This window comes from Syngnathus acus, chromosome 16 (assembly GCF_901709675.1).
Source record: "Syngnathus acus chromosome 16, fSynAcu1.2, whole genome shotgun sequence".
Lineage (NCBI taxonomy): Eukaryota > Metazoa > Chordata > Actinopteri > Syngnathiformes > Syngnathidae > Syngnathus > Syngnathus acus.
The window spans coordinates 6,450,251-6,476,271 of record NC_051101.1 but is presented as its reverse complement, the minus strand read 5'-3'; the positions used below and the strand labels follow the sequence as shown (position 1 = coordinate 6,476,271).

Sequence of the window (26,021 nt, the reverse complement as noted above, 5' to 3'; positions counted from 1 at the left end):
CAGAAACCAGAGCATCTGACAAAAAACTCATGTCGCCAAAGAGAAACATTTGAATCCTTAACAAAAGTAGTGTCTACCACACTAAATAAATAACCACATGTATTGGGCATCCAACAATTTGTTGTATGGAACACTGAAGTTGACTTCCCACCATGGGAAGTTAGAGCTTATTAAAGCATACTTCAACAATTACGTAGAGACCCATGCGAAATGGCCCTGCAAACCATTTGCGATCTTGGCTCATAAATTAAAAGACACCCGCTCCTTGACTTGAACATCAACGTCTCGTTGCATTGACGGTATCCGACCCCACAGAAGTCATTTAGATCAACAAATTCTCAACTGAAAACACTTAAGCGAGTAAAAATATGTCGGATTTAAAATTAAATTGAAAAGTAGTCGGGAGTTATGGAAAAACAAGGCCTCATAACTCTAACGTGGTGGTAGGTGGATTTCAACAGCATTAACCCCCATTTCCAGATCTGTCCTCTGTTGGTACCGTGACAAATCATACTCCAAATTGAGGCAAAGTCAACTGGAAGACTCCCAAACTGCTGGACTGTGTTACTTACTGACTGGTACATCTGTCTTCCTCTCTACTGCCCCTTTCTGAATCAAGCAAAACAAGGAAGGTGTTATGTTGAAGCTATGAGTCATGGGTTAAGGCAACAAAAACAGCAGATGTACTATTTCCGAATCTGTTTCTTCTTTTGACTGGCAAAAAAATCAAATTATGATGGAAGCCACAACCTGTTAGTGATAGTGATTAAAATGAATAAGTAAACTCGAAAAGGTGTGTGAATCAACAGTAACGGGATAAATGCTGCCATTTCCATCAGCTATCAATGAATATGTCTAGCTCTAAAAACACCAAATTCACCTCACAAAAGAATATATTCATACACAGATGTTACTTCTACCAACAGAATCCGCACATAAATGCAAATGGTGACAAATAGTCGCAGAAATTCCCTTAATGAGGGAAGTTTTAAAGCAAGCGCAATACTACACACTATGCCAAAACCATAACTGCTGCACATGTGTGATGGGTGTCATCAATTGTCCAGCAAAATAATGGTGAGCGATAGCAATGCTCTGACAGAGGCGAAAAATAGAATTCCTCAACTTCAGGGCCACCTGTGGTCTGAAAATACCCCCCAAAAAGAAATAAAATAAACCTGCATCTTGCCATGATTGCAAGTATATTGCCAAGAGCAGCTGGTCAGAATGGTTTATACAGTGTCCCAGAATACAAGCTTGGAACCGGCAGACATTTTTCCACAGTGTTCATTTTTGTTATTACTCATATCCTGCAGAGGACCAAAAATCATTTCCCTCGCTCTTTTCAAAATACAGTGACAAAGACAGCTGTGGGGCTTGGAAGGTCGACAGGAGATGAGGAGCAAGGTGCACTTTAATGGACCGCAAAGGAGTAGTAGACTATATTTACACAATGGCATATTCACTGTCTGTCTGTAATTATAGTATGGACTTTTCATATATATTGGCTGTAGGTGGGAATAATGTCAATTAAGTCAATCCGTATCAAGCCTCATTACATTGTGCTACTTTCTCTTGACATGGGTCTTATCTGAACTACTTCACTCCACAGCAGCTCCAATATAATCCATTACAGAGTGACATATTTGTCAGATAGACGAAACTGATAGCCACTGTCTTGGAGCCAGTGACGTTATCTTAAGTTTCTCTAAATCATTCACTGTCACACCCGGACTTGATTAACCAAAGCAAACATTACCAAAAGAGAACAGTCAACAAGTATCTGCTGCTTTTTTTCCGATTGCAAATACAACTAAGACTAAACTATTTTAATTAATTTGGATCCCTTCCTCGGAGCTCGGCTAACAGAAGTATGGGCATGTTTTAAGTCCAAAAAATAACCTTTTAGTGGGTGCTAAAACGTTGGTATTCTGAATATAATTTAGTATAAATCAAAAAATGTGTCTAATATCTACACAAAATAAATATTGTCCATCTTTAACAAAACTTTTGTTTAGGGAGTGATTACATTACAAATTTTCAAAGCAGTGACTTTAAAATTTCTCAAATGTGTTGTATGAAAACCATTGTGTATTCAGTGTTATACTGCATCACAAAAAGGAAAAGCATCCTTAGGTCCAATAAAACAGTTCAGATTAGGTACTTACATATGTTATCAATGGCATGGCTGCTATTTGGAAATGATTGTCATCAAATAATTTGAGCAGTTTCACACAGGCCAAAGGCAATTCTGACATCCAGCCAACAAACCTAACACCTTTGGATTTGAGTGAGAAATTAAGATGATGCAGAGGCTCGATTTCTCGTTACTTTTTGAGGTTTTGCTCTTCCTGAGACTTGTGTCAAACTTGTTCCATGTGTGCATTTCTCAGTCATCTGTCCTGTAATAACTAAACTAAGAAACAGTAGAGTGAAACTCACTTCTCCTTTCTCCCCTTCATACCTCCCTGGCTCATACCCACACACATGGACACACAAACACGCACGCACAGAAGCATGCACATAAACACACACACACACACACCATCTGGAGCACCCCTGACCTACACATGAACACACACATTCTCAGGAGAGAGCTTCATTACACAGGGATTACTAAAAGAAATGTTTTAATCAAGTTGTGCGGACAGCTGCAGATCGCAAGGCGAGAAAATGGCAATGACGTGGTTCATCGGGCGTTAAAGGAGAACTACCAAGAGGCCTGTGCGTGAGTGTCTGTGTGTATAACTGGACGTAGCTTCCTGCTGCTGTCTAACAGGTCCAGCTGCGGTGGACGTGTGGGTCATTATTAGGATGAGAATTATTGTCACAGTTATACTTCCAAGTGTTACTCACATTTGTTAATTATGTCACAGTGAAATGACCAATATTATTGTGAGGCCGAAGACAGAAAAAGGAATTATGAGCTACGAATCAGCAAAAACTGGACAGACGTGTTCATGGGAAGCGGTGGAGCAGCACCGACGACTGAGGAATTGTGGGGAGGAGAGGAAAGTGGAATGCACACCACAGTGATAATCCATTTAGAGTTGATAATCCACCCACCCTTCCCCGTTTCCCACTGTTTTCCCTCCCTCAAGCTTCAATTCCTCAGATGACTGATTCAGGCATTAATCGAGTTTCAGTCAACGGAAAACATCAACACCTGCTCTTAATTTCACCGTATTGTTTAACAAAGATGCCTTACTGTAGAATTTAAATTGAATAAATACTCTTCGGACTTTTAAACATGTTACGTAACATATTTTTACAGTATATATTTGGTTTGAGTTATCAATCAATGTTGATTTCAGTTACCAGATGACAAGTGTTAATCACCACGGTGACACGATTATGTCCACTATAGTGATTTCAGTCAGCATAAGCACTCAGAATTATTCCATTGCCTTGTTACTTAATACACCTGTAGAGCTATATTCATCAACAATATACATTGCATTGAAACCAAATATAAAACAAAACCTCACAATAAAAATGGGACAAAGTATTCATACACACACAGACACACAAAACACGCAGGCACTGACACATGCACATAACCCACATAGCCTTTGTATTGCCTGAAATATATGAATACTATAGAAAAGAAAAATAAGATATTAGATTGGACGGACAAGTCCAATTTGGCCAATTATCAAAAATAATGTACCGTAATTTTCGGACTATAAGTCGCACCGGAGTATAAGTCGCACCAGCCATAAAATGCCCAAAAAAGTGAAAAAAAAACATATATATGTATATAAATCGCTCCTGAGTATAAGTCGCCCCCCCACCCAAACTATGAAAAAAAACCGCGACTTATAGTCCGAAAATTACGGTACTATATCCCCATTGTGACTGTCCTATTAAGTATATGACAACTCGGCAGTCGTTCCTTCATTCTTGGTTTCGCTTGGATACACAGACCGGGAGCTGCGAGCTTTGACGAACTATGAACAGAAGTAATGAGGCATTACAATCACACCAGAAAGGCTCATGTCTCAGATGCCTCAAGCAGCCTTAATAAATCACCACATGAGCTAATCTAGAGTCTAGACTACTGGTCCAGACATCGTAATGGACCTTTCAACTTCCACGTATAACAATCCTTCAAGTTGTGTTAAAAATAGAATCAACTATTGACAATGTAATCGAGTTTCAGCAAAAATTGGATACCAAGGGAAAACTCTTTGCGTTCAGAAACATTAACAGGGTAAACGAGCTTTTTGTGGCTATATAACATGCACCTGTAATGCCACATGGTCTAAGAAATTAGCCCCTCTGAAATAGCTGAGTGCGAAACAGGGGCTGTTAAAAGTGCCACATAAAAGCTGACGTGGCTCTGAATTATAGTCTGCAAAGCGACCGGCCACACTAAGCTGCCGTGGGTTTGGTGGTCGGTTGGGCTGGCGGGCCCCAGACTTGGCCTTCCTCCAAGTGCTGATGCTTTCACGTGGCCCTGCATATTGCACGGCCAGAGAGTGAGGGGGGCAGATCAATGCAGGTGGCACTTCTAACACCCCTTACAAGTGCCACATCCCTCAACAATCCATACTTTTTATGGCAAGGATCTTATTTGGGATTAAGGTCTTAGCAGCCAGAACAATTGAAACTGGGCACGGGTGAAGTTGGAAGCTCCAGACATTGCAATTGTAGAGAAGTGTATGTCAGACTAAGTAGATTGCAGATGCCCTTCTTTTGAAAAAAGTTCAGCATGGTCAGTGAAGTAACTTGAAACCGAGTAAAAATGCATTTTGACAGAAATGCTTCCAGGAGAATATCCTTTGGACAGAGCCAAAACTGTAGCTTTCTGGCAAGTCACATCATGTTTGTAGAAACAAAATGAAGCAATACCAAGAAAAGACCGTACCTATTGAGAAACATGGAGGAGTTATATTCTGGGGCTTCTTTGCTACATCTGACACAGCCTTTCTTAAATCTCTGCAGATTTCAATGAACTCTAAAAATGATCAGGGGCAAACTACTGGCTACAGGATTGTCAGAGACCTTGGTCTCAGCTGCAAGTCAATCGTCCGTCAACAAGGTAATGACCTAAAATGGGTAAGAATCAAAGCTTATGTAGACTATTCTGAAGTGACCTTCTATAAGAACCAATCTAAAGCCGTGTGGAAGGAGCTAGAGTTGAAAAAGTCTCAGAGTTGCATAAATAATTTGGCTGAAGTGACTGGCCTCAAAATGTTGTCTGACAAAATATTAGATTACTAAAATACCATAAAAGTTGTAAAGGTCCATTTCCCTTCTTTGCTTTTTAAAAGATTCCTTTTGTCCGTTTCAAATTATTTCAGTGACCACTTTTTTTTGTCAACTGAAGTGTCCAAACAATATTGTTCAGTGTGTACACTACAGTACTATTAATTCAGTGTCATTTCACCCAAAAATTTCAATATACATAAATGACTAGAACAAACGCTTCCAAAGGAATTGCAGTAGTATAGAGAAGAAAATAAATCACTTTTCCATCTTAACAAACTGAGCCAACATTGTAGCACCAAATAAGGCTCAAACTAATAGTTGCCATGCTCCTGATCCCATTTCATGGCAAAACACTTAAAGAACACCTCCACTCAGATGCTCTGAGAACCTGACTGTGTGGTAGATTCACGTTTACTGTTTAACAACTGCTAATACAGTCTGTTAAATATTAGCAGAAGCAATTCACACAGTGTTCCACTATGCCACTCAAATCAAATGTGTTATGGTTTGAAGAAAAAAAAAAGACATGTGTTCGATTTGTAACAATGACAATCTACGACAACGAAGAAAATTACGGGTTGGGTAAGGTGCCCAAGGTTTAGCTGAACAGGAGAGTTCCAGCCAAAAATCATATGATTTTTAAAAAAAGCAGACACTTGTGTAAGGTTATCTTCTCCATTCTACATAATCTGCAAACATTGCAGTTTACTTTACAAGATCCGAGATGTGACAAAATAAATCATGGCTAGTTAAGGGTTGGCAAAGAAAGTATGTCAGAGCAATGTACTTTCCCCACTGAAAGTCCCAGGCTGCCCACTGTGCGAGGCAGGAGCCTTTGTGGTAAGCCCAAAAGCAACATGAGGACTGTAAGAAAACTCACAGGAGAGCATCTGGATCTTTACAGATGCCCAGTGGTTATCCAATCTGCATCACATAATTGTATACATCCAAGGAAGTTTTGGTCAAACCATATCAAATGTGTGTGCTTATTTGTCCGTTCAGTACCACCAGTCATCTGTAGGCTTGTCCAAAAAAATACCCTCATAAATAATGAGACATTGTGATTTCCTAGGAATGTTGTAAAAGTGAAGAACACGGGATGTTGTTGCTTTTGTCGGCAGGTTGTAAAAGCAAGAACCATATTAGCGAAATATCACAAGGTCGCTGCTCTTTTGAACCTAAGCTTCTGTCAAACGTACTCGCCATCATTCTTACAGGCACACACTGTCCGTTTGTGTTAATTAGATTTTGACTACAGAAGGATTGATTTAAGGAAGCAGGGCATACCCACTAAGACAGAAAAGGTCAAACCTAAGTCAGGTTATACTTGAAAGATCTGAAAGTCTTGCACAGAGGCACCCTGTCTATTAATCAGCTGAGGGAAGTAGACATGCAGCGAGAGCTTGTCAGTGTTATTTCTAAGGGCTGGTCCCAGATACAAGAAAGAAATCCAGCACCGTATGATCTGTGAGGTTTTCTTAAAAGAGAAACAAAGTGAAAAATAAAACATCCGTTTCAAATCTGAGTCCACTATTTGATGTAGCCAGGGAAGAAAAGGCACACTTCGAGATCAAACAAGCACCTCCAAGTTTCATATTGAGAACAGAGATGTAAACCAGTCTTGACATAGACCTGCTCACAGAGAAGACTAAATGGCGAATTTCTAGTTTCCTGTATGACCTAATCTCAAACATACACGCACGACAATTGTCTGGAAAAGAAGTCAAGAAAAGTTTAAATCATCTGCAGCCCTTTGACAGCGGCTAAGTAATGAGGGGGAAATCGATTCCCAAGTCAGGCACTTGACTGCAAGGTGTGAGTAAAAGTGCACAGGCAACATGCCGTTTTGTATCAGGGGTTCACCAGATACGTCATAAATAGAAAAGAATGGATAAATGAAGTAAGTAATCTTAGCAATATTTTTGCGTATAACATCTCGTTCGGTCTTATTCATTTAGCTTTTTGTATGATTCCGACAGAACAGAAAATGCCTTGTTTTTAAATAAAATCATAGAATATAAGAAACAGAAAAATACTACTGATGGCATTGCGGGTATATTGACAGTTCCAATATATGACAGCCACACAATGAACAAATAAGTAGTGGTGGAAGGGATCTTGAAGTATTTTCATGATTTTGTTGGCTTTAAAACAACTAAAAATTAATAGTCCTTTATTCGTACTCACCAGCAAGCAGGCATCTGGATCATCTTCCCATAAATTGCTGTGCTAAAGGATGGAATAACAGGAATGAGAGGAGGGAACCCGCCTGTACTGTTTTGGCATGTCAGGCCTGCCTGGAACCCAAACACCTAAAGAAAAGAGCAAAAATATGACAGAGGTTATTTCTAAGGGCTTCGCTCGTTTAGAAATCTACATTGTTGCAAAGTTACAGTTTTTTCCCTCTTGATAAAGTTTATTAATAAACTATTTGGCTTTGACCACTATATTGTACTTAAACTAAGGTAAGAGTTTTATCCATCCATCCATACCGCTTTTCCCCACAGGGGTCACGGGCGTGCTGGAGCCTATCCCAGCAGTCATCGGACACTCTGAACCAGTTGCCAGCCAATCGCAGGTCACAGAGAGATGAACAACAAACCGCATTCGGACACCTACGGACGTTTTGGAGCACTCAATCGGCCTACCGTGAATGTTTTTGGGAAAAAAAACATGGAGGCATGGTGAGAACATGCAAACTCCGCACAGGGAGGGCCAGAGGTGGAATCGAACCCGCAACCTCTAAACTGTGAGGCAGACGTGCTAACCACTGTCCCACCATGCCACCAATTTTACAACCAGATTAAAAGTTTATTTGTCATTTTGTGTTGATTAGCAATCCTGACTTTATATACAGATATTACTAGTATATAGGCCAGGAACAACCTGGGATGGATATTCTTTAAAACTGATTTAAAAAATAATTTCTTCTGGCTTTTATATGTAGTTTGAAAATTGGCTCACTGAAAAAGGAATGTAATGTTTTCAGTCTTGGTCATATTGTGTCAGATGTCCTCCAAACATTTTAGTTTACAGTAAAATAGCTTGCATGTATTAATTCTACTTTTAAGTGGAATATGGTATGAGGCATTTCTATTGTAAAAGTCTAGTTTCAAGCAAGTTAATGCTATTATTAGTTCTAAAACGTCAGAAAATGCATCCCCTGAGCCTTCCTCCCAAGCTGAGTTTAGCTATTTTCAACAACTGTGGGGGTGAGATAATGGCTTACCACCACCATCGAAACAGACACCTTAACTCTGACAACCAATCTCCATAAAACAAAGATTAAGATAAGCCTGAGTTTATACCCATTGCAAGTCACTTCCTGAAATGGGTGCTGATGTGGCCGGACTGACCTCCACTAAGACATGAGCCCACTCTCAAAATACAGGAGTGGAATTTGACTGCTTAATTGCAGAATTAGCAGATGTTCATTGGCTGTTTGGTTAGAATGATCCTCCTCCACTGACCAGTTGATTGTTAACCCTTCAGTGACCCTGTGATAAGGGCTAACAGCATGACATCCAGCCCACATCCTGCCTTAAAAAAAATACTTCCATGCCATTTCAGGCCGGAGTGGCGCATCTTAGATCAGTGCAGTCATGTTGTCAGGACTTTCATGCTTTGGCCATGGCACTAATGTTGAGATGAAGTCATGTGTCCCACTGTCCAAGGCTTGTCAAGTGTAACATTTCTTCGTTTAGATCCAGCAGTAAGAGAAAGACAAGTTAAAAAGAAAAAAAGGCTATGTCTTAAAAATAAATTCAAAATAAACTCACCAATAGATTCAAAAGATCTCGCTTGTCATTGGATGGTGTACAATGTGTTTATGCGGTAATTATAGCCATTTGTGTAATAAAGAGTGCAGAACCATACCAAGGAGGAGGACAAAATAATAATAAGTAAATAGTATTAAGTGACATCTGATAATATAAAAGGTTCACGTGAATATAAACTTGTCATTGAACATGTATGCCAAACTAACGATTTAAACCTAAAACCCGACAGACCAACATGAGAAGGTCATAGTGCAAGCGGCAACAGTGGTCTTTAGCGTCCCATCTCAATGCCTGAGCGGGACCAGAGCAGGACTGGTACTCGTCAGGAAGCTCACAGTGCTAAGATTTTTATGACCCGGTGGAAAAGGGTCATCAAGGTCAGTAAAGGGTCATTTGCACCATAACAGGGTGGAATTACAAGTGTGGTTATTTAACCGTAGACATTGGACGAGGGAGAGTGTATTAAAAAAAAAAAATCTGGCATAAAAGCATTGTGTGTCTTTAAGATTTCCCAACATATGTGGGGAATCTTTTTAAAGAAATTAATTTTTGGAAATGTAATATGAAAATAACTGTGTCTTAGTCGTTCAAATCTATTCGAGTGTAGGACATGTAACACCTGTTCTTTCCTAGGATGTACTCGTGAAATGTATCAGAATGAAACAAAAAAATTAAAACTGTCCCATTTACCTTGAGGTAAAAATGTGCATAGCAGTGATGCAGGAGGTTGTCAGTAGGCTGGTTGAGCGCACTAACAGTGTTGGCCAACGCCAGTGCATACATTGGCACTGAATGCTCGACATTCACTCTCTCCATCTGGAACTGTAGAGATGGTAGGGGGCGCACTGGCTGAAATGCTGCTATGTTGACAGGTCCTGGTGCAGCCTAGGAAATTAAATATAGAGGGAAAGAATAATGGAGACAACCTTAATGCTAAAACTGGTTGCTCAGTGTTTGCTTTAGTTGTCTGTTTAATACGTTTTACATTACACATAAAATGTAGTTCCACATTTACATGTATGTATATATTATATACATACTGTATGTATTATATACGTCTCTTATTACTACAAATATATAATACATGTTTGGGTGTGTGTCTTTTTTAAAGATTCATTTTTCAATTTGGTGTCATGTTTATGTTCTGTACTTTGTCCCATATCAATTTTTTATGTTGAAATCTACTTGTAAAGTGTGAGCGCAATAATCGCATCGCAATGTCCTGCAGTGTGGGAGGCAAATGAACTCGACAGGTTCGAATTTTAATTCATGGGAACCAAGGTTGCCCGATGGAACAGGAATACAATAGTGCTACTCAACCTTGCCTTTCAATGACTTTATGTCATCTACATATAAAATGCATCAGAATTTTTTATTTAAAATTCATTGTTGTGTTGTACAGAAACAAAATATAGAAAACCTTTTTTCCTGTCCAAATACCTATGGACCTAACTTTGTAAAATGATCTGAGAAAAAAGTGCTTTATGTATATTTTTCCACTCACCTTGCCTCCTATGATAACAGGCATCAGCATGTGGAGAAGGTTGAATTCGGCCATAGAAACTGTAACTGATACTTGGAGGAGTGTGAGACAAGTGAGTCTGGTAGGGATGAATTCCTCTAAGCTTGAAATTTCTTCCGGAGTGACTGGACCACAACTTTCCTCCACAATTTCTGCAAACAACAAACAAGTGTGTAAAAAAAAAAACAACATTGGCAAAGTATAGACATTATGAACGATAGCTTACCTGTCTGCACTCTGCAGTAAGGTTCATACTCGTGGTCCATAGCACAAGTGACCATTTTAAGTATACGATGGACAGCGCTACTGTGCAGTTTGATGTCTAAAGGTCCAACCACGAGTCTCTTGATCGATGCTTCTTGAATGGTTGGCGTTACTTCTTCCACATTCACCGCAGAGAAGTCCTGAGTATCTACCAACAGAAAAATCCATGATATACCCCAAATGATCTGAAATTTAGATGAACGGCAATGTCACATTTGTCAAATTCCATGCGTCCAACTTGTGGAAAGCAGTACAGCATAAAGATGACTTTCTGTCAATCAAACGTATGTGAATTTGACAGTCTGACCTCAACCAAACCAAATACCTGTGGGACGAACTGATAAACACCTTGATTCGACAGTATTCGATGGTGTAAAACACCGGTGTTAAACTCAAGGCCCACGGGGCAAACCCGACCCCCCACATCATTCTATGCAGCTCCCAAAACGGTGCTAAAAATGTTCTCTTTTTTTTTTTTTTTTTAGTTCAATTCAACTTGATGAATCATTTATTGTGTTCCACCCACCCCCTTGCGAAAAGTAATCTCCATGGCCAACAACTCCAAGAAGCAGCACGAAAAACATGCGTACGTCGACAAAAAAAGTTGTTGTGGAGCACCGGACATTCCCACAGTCATTTCACTCTTGATACATCTGAACGTGAGAGTGCAAAGTTGCGTACACCACATTTTTGTACAAACGCACCCTTTGTACATGAGGCCCCTGGGCACTCCAGCTGGAGTCAAAGGAAAAACAAAAATGTGAATGCCATGATTTTTTTTTTTTTTCCATACCATGATTCAGACAGTTCAAATTGTTGCCACTACACTTGTCTGCATCCTTTCTAAGAAAAAGACAAATGATTGATAGTGCACATCCCTAAAGAGGGAAAAAAAACTCAAGGTGCTGACATTTTCATTTTAAGTATCATTAAATGTGTCCATTCACATAAAATGAATTAATTGGTTTCTCAATCAATCAAATATATATTTTACGCAAAATTAAGCAATTACAATGGTGTTTAGTTATGTTGTGCAAGGTTTGGATGCAGCCCAAAGGAATCGGCTCACACAGCATTAAACTCTCGAATGATGAGTATACCAAATGTCCACTCACACAGCTGTCCCTTCAGTCTCTGCAGGCCTCAGTTCCAGAGGTCCACTTAAAAGACTGTGCTCCCCAGCAATAAAAGTGAAGAAATTAAAAATAAAAGGGGTGGCTGAATGGGAGTGAGAGGACAAAGGGTCACAACTTGCTTTAAGTTCCACCACCACAGACAACATTCTTTTAGTTTACAAGTCAAGACAAAGTATGAACTGCCTTCTAAGCAATGTGGTTCTGTGATGGAGAATATATTTTTGAGATTTAAAAAGAGGCAATTGGCAATGCCACTTCCTCTTCCCTTCTTCAGTTTGACTTCACTGGGAAGGATTAGGTCTAATATCAACCATATGGCTACAGTTGACTAATAGTGACACGACGAGGAAGGAAGACTATGGTAAGGACTTAAACGATTTAAACGGTCTCTCTATTCTTCAAGTTTAAAAAGAAAGTTACTTGAATTTGAAGTCAATTAGTAAGTGTGACTTGGATCGGTTAGTTTTCTAGTTGACTCAGAGTTTATGTTAGTCCAGTGGCAATAGAGAGTAATTTGTTTGGACGACACAAGATCTGGTCCGTGTGTTTCCACACTGACAAAAGAGAAGCATTCCATTTGACAAGGTAACCATCGTCATCCCACAGGAATATTGACACTATTCCTACTGTAAAATAAAACTTTGACCGCTAAGGATGACAGCACCAATGTTTTTTTCTTGAATTTTGGATTATCATCTAAACTAGGACTGCTAAATTTGATCATCAGCCAATGTTTTTTCCCCACACATTTTATGAGTGTTGTACAACCATGCTTTCTGACCAATTTGGTCATATGTAATAAAGTCATGTGTTTTTAATCAATAAAGTCCCTTAGTTAAGTTATTCCAGATTTTAAATGGTATTTCTGCAAAAGTGCCATGTCCAACATATAATGTAACTTGCCTATACTAAATGATTGCCAAAATCTGTTCCAATTCTCCAGAAGGAGGATCATTTATTCTCCAGGTGTTGAATCGTGCACAATAATCCTTTGCAAACTGCACGATAAACGACAGGCAATTTGGCCAGAATTCAACTTCAAATAGATTCCACTTCAACATTTGTCTGTCAGACTGGATTGGGCCCTTGAATCAAGCCAAAACCGCATGGTCCCTCTGGAGTTCTGAGCTGATATAAATCTTTCATGTCAGTCAGACTTCATCATGTCTGAGAATGCCTCTTATAAATTTAAATTATAAATTGCCAATAAATTAAAATACTTAGCAATCACACAAGCACATTTGTAGGTCCAATGATTTGTTTTTTTTGCAGTTAGATATAGATAAATTACTACTCAATGGAAACTTTGGATCTTTCAGACTTAAACATTGAATGCTTCAGTTCAAGAATGAGAACACCCTTCCGACTTCTCAACACGAGCCAAAAAGAGTGACACCTAATTAGGTAATATTCACTTTCTCAAGTGCTTACGGGTAGAGAGACAGAGGAGGAACAGTGTTTCAACAAGCATCGTGAAGAATGAAACTCAAATATGTGTCAGCAGACTAAACACTTTTGTGACAGTTGCCCTCCAGGTAAGTTGAAGGTGAGAGAAAGGACAGGAAGGGTCAAGGACCAGGTGGCTGTGACTCAAACAAGACAATGTCTTTATTCAAGTCTCCAGGGTGTTTTATTTATGGAGAAGAGAGAAAAGGAGAAAAAGAAGGATGAAGGAGAATGGAAACAGAAAGCAAAAGACAGATAGGAAGAAAGGCAGGGCAGGCCAGTGCAAAAGAGAACATGACAAGGATAAAGAAAAAGAGAGTAGGGGTGGCAAGGTTAGCAAACAAACTCCGTGAAGAGCAATGACTTGAAACAATACCTTTGCTGCTGCTGTTTTCCATTGTGTAGAGGTAATCCAAGTAGAAAGCACCAAAGCGCTGCATGCCTGCTATCTCTGTGTAGGTCACCTGTCAAACAAAAGAAAAGTTAGATAAACACGGCAGTCAGGGAGCAAACAAGTTGATAGCCTTCAAGAGTGGCAATGACTGGGGTCATCTTGGATATGACAAAGATGGGTTGAAAATTCAAGATAAAAAAAATACTAAAAATTAAAAACTCATTGATCTCTACATTTTTAGAGACGTTCACGGTATAACAAGTTAGGAGAAGCTGCTGGGGTTTTAATGACTATGTGTTTATGGTCATTTAAAACTGAGTTTAATGCTGAATGAAACAAACTGTCGTCCCTCCCGTGCGTCATTTTAAATGTTATGAAGCCGAACTCCCGTTGCCAAAGAGATTGGTTGCCATTTAATTGCAGGGTACACATACAATAGTCTGCTATTGAATTTACTGTTACAAAAAAACAGGAAAGTAAAGCACATTCTTGTTCCTTGATTAAGATGTCAAATTAGGATTCATTATTTGCATTCTTCAATAGAAAAAGGAGTTTGACTGTTGTGCTTGATTATTTTCTGACATCCTTGTGATGTCTAGTGAGCTGGCCTAATTTAAGTATAAAAGGTTCTCATTCCAAATCCACATTGAAGCAGTCCATGATGCTGCATTGTACGTTTTTGTTCTGCTGACATGTGGTTCCAAAAAATGTGGTAAATACTGCATATAGTTCATACTGAATTGAGATACAAGGTCAGATAAACTGTAAAATTCTATGAGATCTGGTAAAGTAGTGGTAGTTTTGTTGTCTCCCTTGTTCTCTGCTCTACATATCTGGTATGTTGTTTACATCCATGCACTTCGAGCAGTGCTGTACACAAGCATTTGTGGGTATTGTAAAAACTTTTACGACAAAGTAGTAGTGTTGCTACAGTTTATTAAATGTCCAGTCATTCGTCATTCACCAGCCAAACACGTTTGGCAGTAAGAGACTGATAGACCTGTCAGTTCTGACAGAATCCCCACCTGATTTTAAGAGACTATAACTTTGAAAAATATTGCGGCGTTTGTATTGAGCCCCCTGTAATCTTTTCACAGATGCTCTCAATCCATTCTGGCAGAAATGTTTGCAAAAATTTCAGTGTCTAGATGTGCAAAGTTGGTAGTGACAAGACTTGCAGCTGTAATTGCAGCGAAATGTGGCTCTACAAAGTATTCGGGGCTGCATACAAATGGACAACACCTATTTCTAACTTTTATTTGCCGTTCCACTTCACAATTATGTGCTACTTTGTGTTGGTCGATCATAAAAGAACCTCAATCAAAAACAAAGTTTGGAAAAGTCCCAGAGGTATGAATACTTTTTCAAGGCACAGTGTAGACGGTTGACATTTTTAAATTGCGCAACATATATGTACCTTTTAAGCGCATAGCATTAGAAGAACCTTTGCATTTATCCACACAGGACAAAAAGAAAGGTAAATCCCCATACTCAATCAAACTAACACAAAATGAATGTATGAGATACACAGAGAACACACACACACACATGTGCACACACACTTAACCTAACCCCAAACTAAATCTTGAGCTCTCCAAACAGAGATTTCTATGGAGTCTTATCAGAAAAGCAGGTTAATGAGTAATATTTATAAGGGGAACTCTATTAGACTGTCATGCTTTTGGATCAAAGCCATTGGCTGATTTCATAACCGCTAATGAATTAACACCAAAACCTTTGACTCTTTGACTTTCGAGTCTGAATAGATGGATGGATGGATATCCAAACAAATGCTTCACTGATGGTCATGAGCATTTGGGAGCAAAGTCAACACTCAAGCTGTGATGAAGGGAGCTTAGAGTTGTCGCACAATCTTTGGGTTGGTAGTTATTTGTTCAATATGAGGAAAATTCCGTTAAAGGGTGCAAGCAGCTGAGTGGTTAAAATTAGATGTGCAAATTTAAAGTTAAATAAAACATTTATTTCTTACTGATATGTAGAGATGATAGGCTACATAACTAAACTTAAAAAAAAAAGATATATACATCTGTACTTAGTACTTCTGAATATAGTAACAGCTGTCATTGCTTCATAAAAAACTTTATGTAATTACAATGTACCACTAACCCGAGCAAAACAGTATTACAGCTAGGTGCTAATTAAAAAGGGCAGCATTTTCATATGGCTCTAATTCCTTTAAACCTCTTGGGATCATTTTGGGATTGTTTTCTCATAACTTGCCATTTTTGTATGTGCCTAAGCTGCTTTGTAATCAAATGTGACTTTCCAATCACAACGCACGCGACTGTTAAGTGGTCACATGATGTGGGCAGGAAGGAGAGTACCATGCAATCTGAGGCACCATCTTCACATGAAACATATTATGAGGCCATGTCCGTACTATGCATTCAGTTATTGCAGATTTGCGTTTGATGAGCGTAGTAATTAGATGACAGTGTCTCAACAACAATTGATTTCAACAGAAATCAGAAAGTGAGTCTCAAGTATTGATATACAACAACTAAATGATGTTAATTTGACAAACAAGTTGTAAAATGACGTAATTGGCCCAAAAATACATGGGAATTAAATGCTGTGACTGGTAAGGTAAAAAGGAAATTGCTCCAGTACTTTAAAGTAAAAGACCTTATGAGTAACTGAATCCAGGATGAACTCAGCCTTGACGCCATTGTTCTCTGGACTGCGATAGTCAAACAGGGAGTTGGTAAGGTAGGTCATTCCTTTGCTGCTTAGGGTGTCGCCACAACTGAAAAACACTGCATCCTGGAGGAGCACAAAGACAAATGGAACAAATGAGAAAAGATGAGAGAAATGAAGAATACTAATTTTTGACTAGCCTTTCAGGTTCTATAGTTATAACAGGGTCAATAATTGTCTGTCTACATAGTGATGTTTTTTTAAGAAGAACTAAATGCTTAACAACTAAATAATAAGGCATAGATTGCATGACGGAAAAACGAAAGAGCATATAACACCGGTTTAGGTAAATAAAGCAACTACAACCCAGGGTAAATGTTCCATGTTTTTTCACACCACATGTTCTTGGTCTTCATTTGTAGCTTTAGGTTTGTCTTACCTCTTCGGGTCGGTTCATGTTTTCTTCAAAATCCCGCACTCCCATGATGCCTTTTAGACAGAGAGCGCGGAAGCCCACGAATCCAATCTGACAGTTAAAGAAGGGCTCTCCTTTCATAAGCACCTGAAATTTTTAAAAAGTCAAAAAAGTCAAACCAATGGACTCTTTTGAAAACCATCCACTCTTCAAGCCTGAAACTTTAGACAAAATTAAATGCAGCTGAAATTGCTAGATCTTAAAGGAAACAGGAATGCCATTAAATGAGAAAAGTCGTGAATGAAAATTACACAATGTTCACTATGTTAAGCTAACGCAAATCTACAGAAAGCAGAATATTCACAGAATGTAACAATAATGACGAGGTCTGGCTTTCTGAATCGTTTTGCTTTCTATTTCTGGTCCGGTTTTCAGACTGCTCTCTACATGGTCCAGAAAAAGCATAAATTACAAAAATTGTCTTTGGAAATGTGAATTATTACATCTGGTAAAAAGCTTAAACATAGAAAACACATGGATATCCCAAGTAAGCAATCAGAGAAAAACTTCTATCTACACCAAAGGAGAAATGCGAAAATGATCAGACTCGGGCAGAGATTTCACTGCATTCACAAGTGGCCAGAGATAAGTGACTAGGGAGACTTTATAAATACAGTTAGAGATGGAAGTATGCTGGTTATCTACTCCAAAGAAAACATGACAGCAATTTAAAATGCAATAAAAGCATTAAGAGAGGATCAAAAAGAAAGACAATATAGTCATACGTTTTAACCATCAGGATTTTTGACAGATAATTGCAATACAAACAAAGATGATTCTTACCTCAAGAGTGATGCCTTCTTGTTCCAAGCCCAAGACTTCTCTTGATTTAACCTTCTGGGGACTGTAGTAGCTGCTCTCTGCCTGGGATTCAGTCAGCTGACATAGTGGAAGAGAGTCCATTGTCAAAATGTTAGGTTGCTCTAATTATAAGTAGGATTGACTATACGATTAAAAGTATACTATTTTCCAAATACTAAGTTTCATAGAATCAGTCAAACGATAAAGCTTAGTTGCAAGCTTAGCATTTATTTACATAAATATAAAGCAAAAACGTTTGCGTCCAAAATTCTAATAACCTTAATGCTTTGATATTAAAACACAATGTAATTTGAAAAAATAGTTCTTTTAAAAAAACTGAAAACATGTGTCTGATACTGTGTGTGTGTGTGTGTCTGCATACAAAATTACATTTGTCTTCTGAAAATAATTTGATTAAAAAAAAAAAAAAAAAAAAAACTATAACATCCAAATTTCAATAACAATGAAGCCCTGCAAGATATTGTTCAAAAGATAAATGATCCTTTTGGTCATTTCCTTTACCACAAGTACTTTCATCAAATCACAAATCACACTGCGCCAGCTCCTATCTAGTTTTCTGCGAGGCCCCTGATTTGCTCTTCAGGGAATGGTAATCAGAACACCACTAGAGCTCCCCAGAAAATTCCAAAGCTGATGTAAAATAGGAATTGTACTGCAAAACGTTTACCCCTCGGAATGAAGCTTGAACAAAGAAAGGATGCGAAAGAGCATCTGGTCAAAGCTAGCTGGCTGCAACAAGAAAGAGCAGTGGATGCTTTCGAGTTTGGCTGGTGTAACAACTGCGGGTGTAGAGTGGAACCGTGCAGGCCTTAACCCATTCAACTTTTGCACAGGAAGCAGGTGCAGAACAAGAAGCAGCTGTGCCCTATTATTTCGACTGATGGAGCCGATTCTCTCGTACTCACGGCCTTCCTCTCCCATTTTCAATTAATCACATGAGGACTAACCTGCAGATTCCTCGATATAATGCTAAGGAAGGAGGTGATTTAAATTGTAAGTGGATGAAGCTATATTTTGCTCTTTGACAAGAGAGTGAGAGCAGAAGTATTAACAAGTATGAAGAATAAGCTATTTGGGGAATGTGATCAATTAAAAGTAGGACATTGGATAGGCATTGTCAGGCTGCAGGGTTTCAATTTTAGAGCAAATCGTGGACTTGATTGGCCATGAACAAAAAAAATTCAGTGCTTATTTTCCTCTATAAATCACATCTTGGAATAAAAATGCCAAATGAGAAGGAGAACAGATGAAAGTTTGGAAGGCGCGCAGAGGTGAAACAGAAAGCTTAATTGCATCTGTTAAAGTACTTTATGAATACAGTCAATTTCTCTGAGCAAACAAAACTGGAGAGTATCTCATCCGCAATTATAACTAACCCTCTATTGCCAAGCCAATGAATTTCAAACTGTTATAAGCATATATGTATTTAACCACTATCTAACAGTTCCGAAAAGGTAAGAGATTTATAAAATAAAATAAAAAAATAAAAAATCCTTTTGGATGTCTACAATGACTCCGAAAAAAAAGTAATTAATTCTGATTTAAACATAGCACACAGAGGCATAGTGTGCAGTAATGTGATCTGAGGGGCTGAACCTGAGGGTTAACATCGACAAATAATATATAACAACAAATTGATGGTGATTTGGGAAGTTCTAATACAAAAAGGTTGGCAATGCATGCACTACATTCTTTACACAGCTTTTCAGTTCAGGTTTTCATTACAGTAACAGTTTCGGTTGTCGAGGGACACGCCTCAATATTAACTAAATGTATTAATTCAATGCATTCAATTAAATTGTTTGAATCAACTTCTTCGTGTGTATGTATGTTGTATTAATTAGTAAATAAAATATACTATTAATAAGCAGTATTTTAATATGAATTAATATCACTTTTTATTAAACAAAAAAAACAGCAGTCTGCAAGTGATAAATTACCTTAAATGTTACAGAAGCCTTGGTGCAGTAGAAGCCTATTGAAACAATAGGATCCTTGGGTGTGTGTTGCTGGAGATTGTTTGGGATGCTGCCAGTCTCTCTTTGCTGGTAGAGACCTTCCTCGCCCTCCTCAGAGCTCACAATGGCTGGAACAAAGGACCACGCCCAAGACACCCAGCCTTCGTTGCTATCTGCAGAAAGGCCTGAGTCCATGTAGAACTCTTGAGTGGAGTACTGGCTCGGAACTTGGTTCTCTATGTCCATATGCATCCCTAAGAGCCAAATAGATAAATAACAAAAACAGCACACATCAATTTTACCGTACAGTCTTGTGTGGCTAGTCGTGCAACACAAGTCTCTTACCATGTGAATAATAGACCCATGTGGTACAAAGAAATTGGGAATAAAAAATGTCGGACAGAAAAAGAGATGGTTAAAAAAATATATATAGTGATGATTGAGTGAAACAAAAAAGGACGTAAAGAAAGCAGAAACACTGGCACATTGGTTGGTTTTGTATCAAAAGCTAACGGCTCGGAATGCAATCCCCAGTCGCAGGTTTGAACAAAGTACACTACACTGTTCATTCTCTGATTCCGACCTTTCAACTTGTGACTATTTCCATAAAGATGGAGAAAGAGGAAACTGATGTCAATACACAAGAATGTGTAATCCCATTCCTTGCTGCCTCATGTCCTCTGCGGAAAAACAATACTGTCCGTGAGGTCATTGCTTAGGAATCCCAGAGGCTAAGGGGTTGAAATTATGACATATTTTAATTAAATCTTTCACTTGGTGAATTGGCAGTTGGAAGTCCAATGTTATGGGTTATTATCTCTTTCCCTCCTCCAGTCTCTCTGTTCAATTTGGTCTCTTTTCCCTTAGTTGTAGTCTTTGAGCTATCATTTCAACAAGTCAAGCTGTTCTGTTTCATGTCCGAGGCTGACAGAGCCTACGTTTGAATTATGAGACAATCAGAATAAGAGCGCAATTACCAATGAAATGATCAAAACACAGCGGCTTAAGTAGACTTTGAAGTTTTAATCCAAAGAAGTGAGTGGAAAAATTCCCAGAGATGTGGGGCTGATTTCCTGCATCTGCAGAAATAAAATGACACACTGTTTCCCACATTAGGTCAACCTAAGCTTTAGTGGCTGAATTCAACATAACTCCAATCAGAAGCGTATCAATGTCCAAAGTAGGGCACCAGGGCAGCATTTAACACCTGTCACATAGCTCCACAGCTTAGAACAAGTGGCTCTAGAAGTGAGTGACCATCTGATTGACGTTGAGACAAACCAAAGAGGACAAATAGGAGAAAGGCTGTGCCCTCAAAGGCCAGCAGATGTCCCTCCATGTTTATGCAAGGGAAAGGTGGACTGATCACCTGACACATGAACAAACCCTGAACTGCTCCTACTCTGGTGTGTCTTCTTGTTGCATACAGTATACATGATTTAACTTGTCTACAAATTCCCCTTGCCGGTAATGTTTATATATTTGGAGCCTACATCAATACATTTTATATAATGCACTTCAATGATTCTGCAACTTTATCTCAAAATGTAGGAATATAGTTCAGCCCAAGAGCGTTCACAACTTGGCCAAATATTTGAGGTTTAAAGGGTATCTTATGTGTGGAAATAATCTTTCAGTAAAATTTTCAGAAATGAAAAAAATCATTACAATGCAGAGTATTAAATATGTGTGCGTGTGTGTGTGTGCGCATACAAATACACACATAAATGGCTAGATAGACAGATGACAGATACACAGATACGCAGGTAGAGGACAGACACCCATGCATACGATACCGTACATACGATAGTGTATGAAAGTGATAGTGTATAAACATGTTTTTTTATCTGCTACATCCTTTTGTATCCCGATTAATATGCTCTTAATATGCTTTGTTAAATCCAAAACATTGTGACATGTCATCACCCTGACATATGTGAACCATATGACGTCTTCTATCCCGTGGCCTCTAACCAATATGTGTGATAGTCTGGTCCATTCAAAGAGCCTATGAGAAAAGTGACAGCAAGCACTCCTTCAAAGCAAACACACTACAGAGCACAAATCATATGCATGAGCCATTGGACAAACTCCAGGCCCTTACACACAAATCATACAGTAAAGAGAGGTTGCTAATGCACGCAAATATAAAATTGTGCGCATGCACCCACACGTACATCGAAAGACAAATGTATAATCCTCACATAAATTTGCTAAAACTACTAAATTTCCCAACTAAATCGTTGATGGGTCAAGTCCTTGACCTTACAATTTGTCAATAAGACACAGGCTCATCAAAGTAAATCTTGAACAATATTCAGGCGTAGACACATTCAATATTTAGCAACATCCGTTTCACTACTTCAAAAGGGCTGCTGTGGAAAAAGTTAATTGAAACAAGAGAATTAGTGACGTTAGGAAACTTTTGCATATTTCTGTACATACAGCATGTGAGATCAATAACTAAGAGTCAAAACAATCAAATGTGGTTGTATTCAAAATGTACTGATGGGTAAGGCTTTTATTAGCTGTTGGTTTATTTTGTTTCCCTGAAACACAATGCACTATAATAACTAACCAGTGGTCCCTATTTGAGTCAATCCACCCATTTCATTAGAAAAACCTCATGACACAAGACCAAAATATATGTCATAAAAAGTAAGAATACCGTATTTTCCGGACTATAAGGCGCACCGGACTATAAGGTGCACTTTCAATGAATGGCCCATTTTAAAACTGTGTCCTTATATAGGGCGCACCGGACTATAAGGCGCACCATTAATGCATCATGTCAGATTTTTAATCCAAATCAAATCATTCTCCATTTTATCTTTTTTATTTCAACTTCAGACGCAACAAATTACTTTATAATCACAAAATAATGATCCGTAGTCTTTTTGATTCATGATTCATAGTCTTCAGCGGGCCACTTATGATTGATTGCCAGTTTAAATTTAGGAATTTGGTCCATATATAAGGCGCACCGGACTATAAGGTGCACTGTTGGCTTTTGAGAAAATTTTAGGTTTTTAGGTGCGCCTTATAGTCCGGAAAATACGGTACTCAAATAATGATTATCTTGCATACACTCACCAATTGAATTACTCAAATTTGGACTTGTTCAGTTGAACACAAAGCTGATATACTTGCAGGAAACCTTGACTTATTCTGTTGTAATGTAATGGCTGGCTACAGAGGTAATGTAGATTATCATCTAATGGAAGAGCATTATGTAGTCACTGCATGGGTAGATGGCCAAAGGTATATTTGAAATGAAATAAATAAGATGTTTGGGACAAATTACCGGTCAGTGGAATTCCAGCAGTCCCACAGATGGTCATGCTTGTGTGCCACAGTGCGCTGGTTAGGAATTACTAAACTCAACAATACATTATTTGAGCTCTAATTCTTCTGGCATTACTATTTGGGAGAAAATCGCAAGTAAAGCCTAATGTTCATGTACGAGCCAGAGCTGTTCCCAATCTTATCTCAGCAAACACACACCCAGTTTCTTTACTCTGCCGATGGCTTCCAGCAAAACAAGCTCTGTGGGTGCTCGGGTTCCAAGAGTTGGTCCCCCCTTGTATATTTTTGTGATAGGATACTAATTTATTCTCAGAGGCTCCAAATAGCAGTAGCATGACACCAACTTTTACATCTGGCATTGGAAACCAAACTAAACGGCGCCAACTTACAGTTCCCAGCCAACAGGCAGGGAGAAGGTTGGTGGGAGTAAGTGAAGCAGCTACAATATATTGTATTCTTCCATGACTCCCTTGGTTCTGATTACCACTTTTTCTATTTGCTCCTAGTGCTACAAATAGGGTGTTGGCCCATTGAGACGCGGGACGTGATAACTCAATTGTGTTGAGATGAGAATGAGCATGAGGTGGGGTTTTGTTATGGTTGTGTCTTTCGTTATACAAAAAAAATTGTAAATTTATAACAATGCAGAGGGAGTCGATTCCATTCCTGGCCAATACCCCAATAACCGGCCACGACCGGCTGCAAGCTCAAATAATGAGAAAAAAAAAGGTGGGTTGCATTAGGAAGGGCATTCAGTGCCAAACCAATAATGCGAGTGACTCGTTTTGCTGATCTCTGATTGGTCAAGCCGAAACTCATAACAACATAGCAATCAACAACCATACTGAGTTCCTGTTGTTGTAAACGGTATTATAGGCAAGTGAATTAAACAGTAGTGAAGGTTACTGTTACATAATGACGTAGTAAAACCAAAACTAGGCGTATGACCATTAAACCTAATTTTACATGCGCAAATGCTCCAGGTACAATTGCGTATTATGCAGTGTGCGCACGTCCGCAAATGAAGTCAGGACCATGTGTGTTTTAGTTGGCTCCAGGATGTGAAGAGTGTGATTTCCTATGAGGTTCAAATCAAAAACTAAGACATGAGTCTGTGTTTGATTTACCCTTGTTTCTTCACTTGATCCTTGAGGCTCAAGCTTGATGACAATGGTCTGTGTTCAGTTAACCATGCTCAACATAAGGAAGATACACAACGATCACTTACTGTCCCATTTATAAAAAGATCGTTTTGAAAAACTTGACCGAGGCCGATTCCAGTGCTGCTATGGACAAAAGAAGGGACGGACGGGGATGAGTTATTCGAGGAACTATAGTTAGTCCTCACTTTGGGGTGCTCAATGAATCCCTGGAGCTCTGACTTCCTTGCATGCTCACTTAATCAAATCCATATTTCATCATGTCAAGTGAAGTGTGTTTGCGTGTGTGAGGGGATGTAATTTTTCCTCATGGGGATAACTAGTCTTTCTATTCGGCAACAATTATTTCCCTGAGTAAATTAGCACCTGAAATCTGTTGATAAGGTGGACCTATCAGACAAACCAAAGCAAATCTTAATATCTGGGGAAAAAAAAAAACTTTGCTAAGCAATGCAAGCTGTGCGAGGAATTGACCTAGATGTCATTGTTTTAATCACTAAAGTCAATTTTTTTTTTAAATGAAGGAATGAAAGAACAAACGAACAAATGAATATGAGAACACGTTTCACTCACCAGGTAAATTTGTTCCAGGTTCTCTGACATGACAGCTTCCCTCTTCTCGTTCTCCTTCTTTAGGCGCTCCTATTTCCCCATAGTAGAGTGCAACAATCAGTTGTAAAATGCGGATAAACATGGGAAGTTGCTGATCCGTAATTGACAACTTCAGGCTATCCACCATGGTTTGGATCTGAGACATAGGAAAGACATAGGAAATAAATTAATAAAAAAGGAGAATTTAGCTTTCTCATTTTTCTCAAAGTTCACAGGTGTCCACTGAGGTATGAATGGAAAAAATTATATTTAATCTCTAGTTAAACCAAATTATTTCTGATTATCTATAACATGAATTTTTAAGATTATAGGGCAGAGCCTATTTTTAATTGATGTCTTATTAGATTTCCTGCCATTGCAGCATGTGGCAATATGGGAGATAAAATGAACTTGTAGTTTTCAGAAATGGTGATGTTTGTTTATTTTTTTGACTTACTTTAATTATAGCGGGGATCTTAGAATTGATGTTGTCGTAACTGAAATGAAGCCGCGTTCGAAAGGAGCATTTGTACAGCAGTGGGTCTTGGTAGAACTCAATCTTGCCACTTCCATTCCGTTTGTCCAAACACACAGTGCAATCAGAAAAGTTGATCACTTTCCGAAGAACGAGTTCCGGGGCTGTCGAAAGAGCACAGTTACAACATATTGATCTCAGAGCCAACTCTCTCATTCACAGAAATTGTAAATGATTATCAAAACTGTCTGACATTGATAACATTAATTTAAACTGGCAGGAGAAACAACATATGGCAACATTTAGCTTGGGGAAAAAAAAGAAAAATGTTTGACTTAAATCTTACATGCATAATGATTTTGAATGGTGTAGTGTAGGTTTTTGTTCACCACAACAAATGTTGCCGTTCTTACCTGTGACATCCATGAAGGCCCTCTCCCACTCATCATCCACAGTGTAGCACTCGGCTGAAGTAATGTTGACGGACAACACAATGTCATCCTCAACGTATTTCAATATCAAGTTGTTCACCAAAACATTGACATTATTCACCACACGTCTGATGAGGCTTTGCACATAACCTAGAACACAAAACAAGCATACGATTAAGAAACATATAAAACAGACGAGTACAACACATGTTGGACAAGACAACCTTGCTCACAATTTCTAGTTCATTGCAAAATTATTTGAAGGGTTAAATACTATCTTTTTTTGTGATCTTGTTCGATCCACTTAGGAGACACTTAGGCTAGATGCAATCTATGATCCGACAATATTTGTTTTCTTAAGTTAGTGCCATTTTTTGTCGCATTTGTGTC

At 38.7% G+C, this 26,021-nt stretch overlaps 1 protein-coding gene across 5 annotated transcripts in view; it reads right to left on the bottom strand.

Moving 5' to 3' along the window:
* Positions 1-26,021, bottom strand: part of LOC119136390 (vacuolar protein sorting-associated protein 13B-like) — a 211,690-nt gene that overhangs the window by 170,872 nt on the left and 14,797 nt on the right. For all 5 annotated transcript variants that reach the window (XR_005100730.1, XR_005100731.1, XM_037274793.1 and 2 more), the window contains exons 5-16: positions 25,614-25,781; positions 25,183-25,364; positions 24,708-24,882; positions 19,651-19,922; positions 17,672-17,767; positions 16,853-16,975; positions 16,402-16,539; positions 13,738-13,825; positions 10,742-10,927; positions 10,498-10,667; positions 9,684-9,878; positions 7,402-7,526 (exon numbers count right to left, since the gene is read on the bottom strand). Coding sequence is in view for 3 of the 5 variants with exons in the window: in XM_037274793.1 (XP_037130688.1) it covers positions 7,402-7,526; positions 9,684-9,878; positions 10,498-10,667; positions 10,742-10,927; positions 13,738-13,825; positions 16,402-16,539; positions 16,853-16,975; positions 17,672-17,767; positions 19,651-19,922; positions 24,708-24,882; positions 25,183-25,364; positions 25,614-25,781 (1,918 nt within the window). In the remaining 2 variants the exon portion in view is untranslated. The remainder of the gene's footprint in view (positions 1-7,401; positions 7,527-9,683; positions 9,879-10,497; positions 10,668-10,741; positions 10,928-13,737; positions 13,826-16,401; positions 16,540-16,852; positions 16,976-17,671; positions 17,768-19,650; positions 19,923-24,707; positions 24,883-25,182; positions 25,365-25,613; positions 25,782-26,021) is intronic.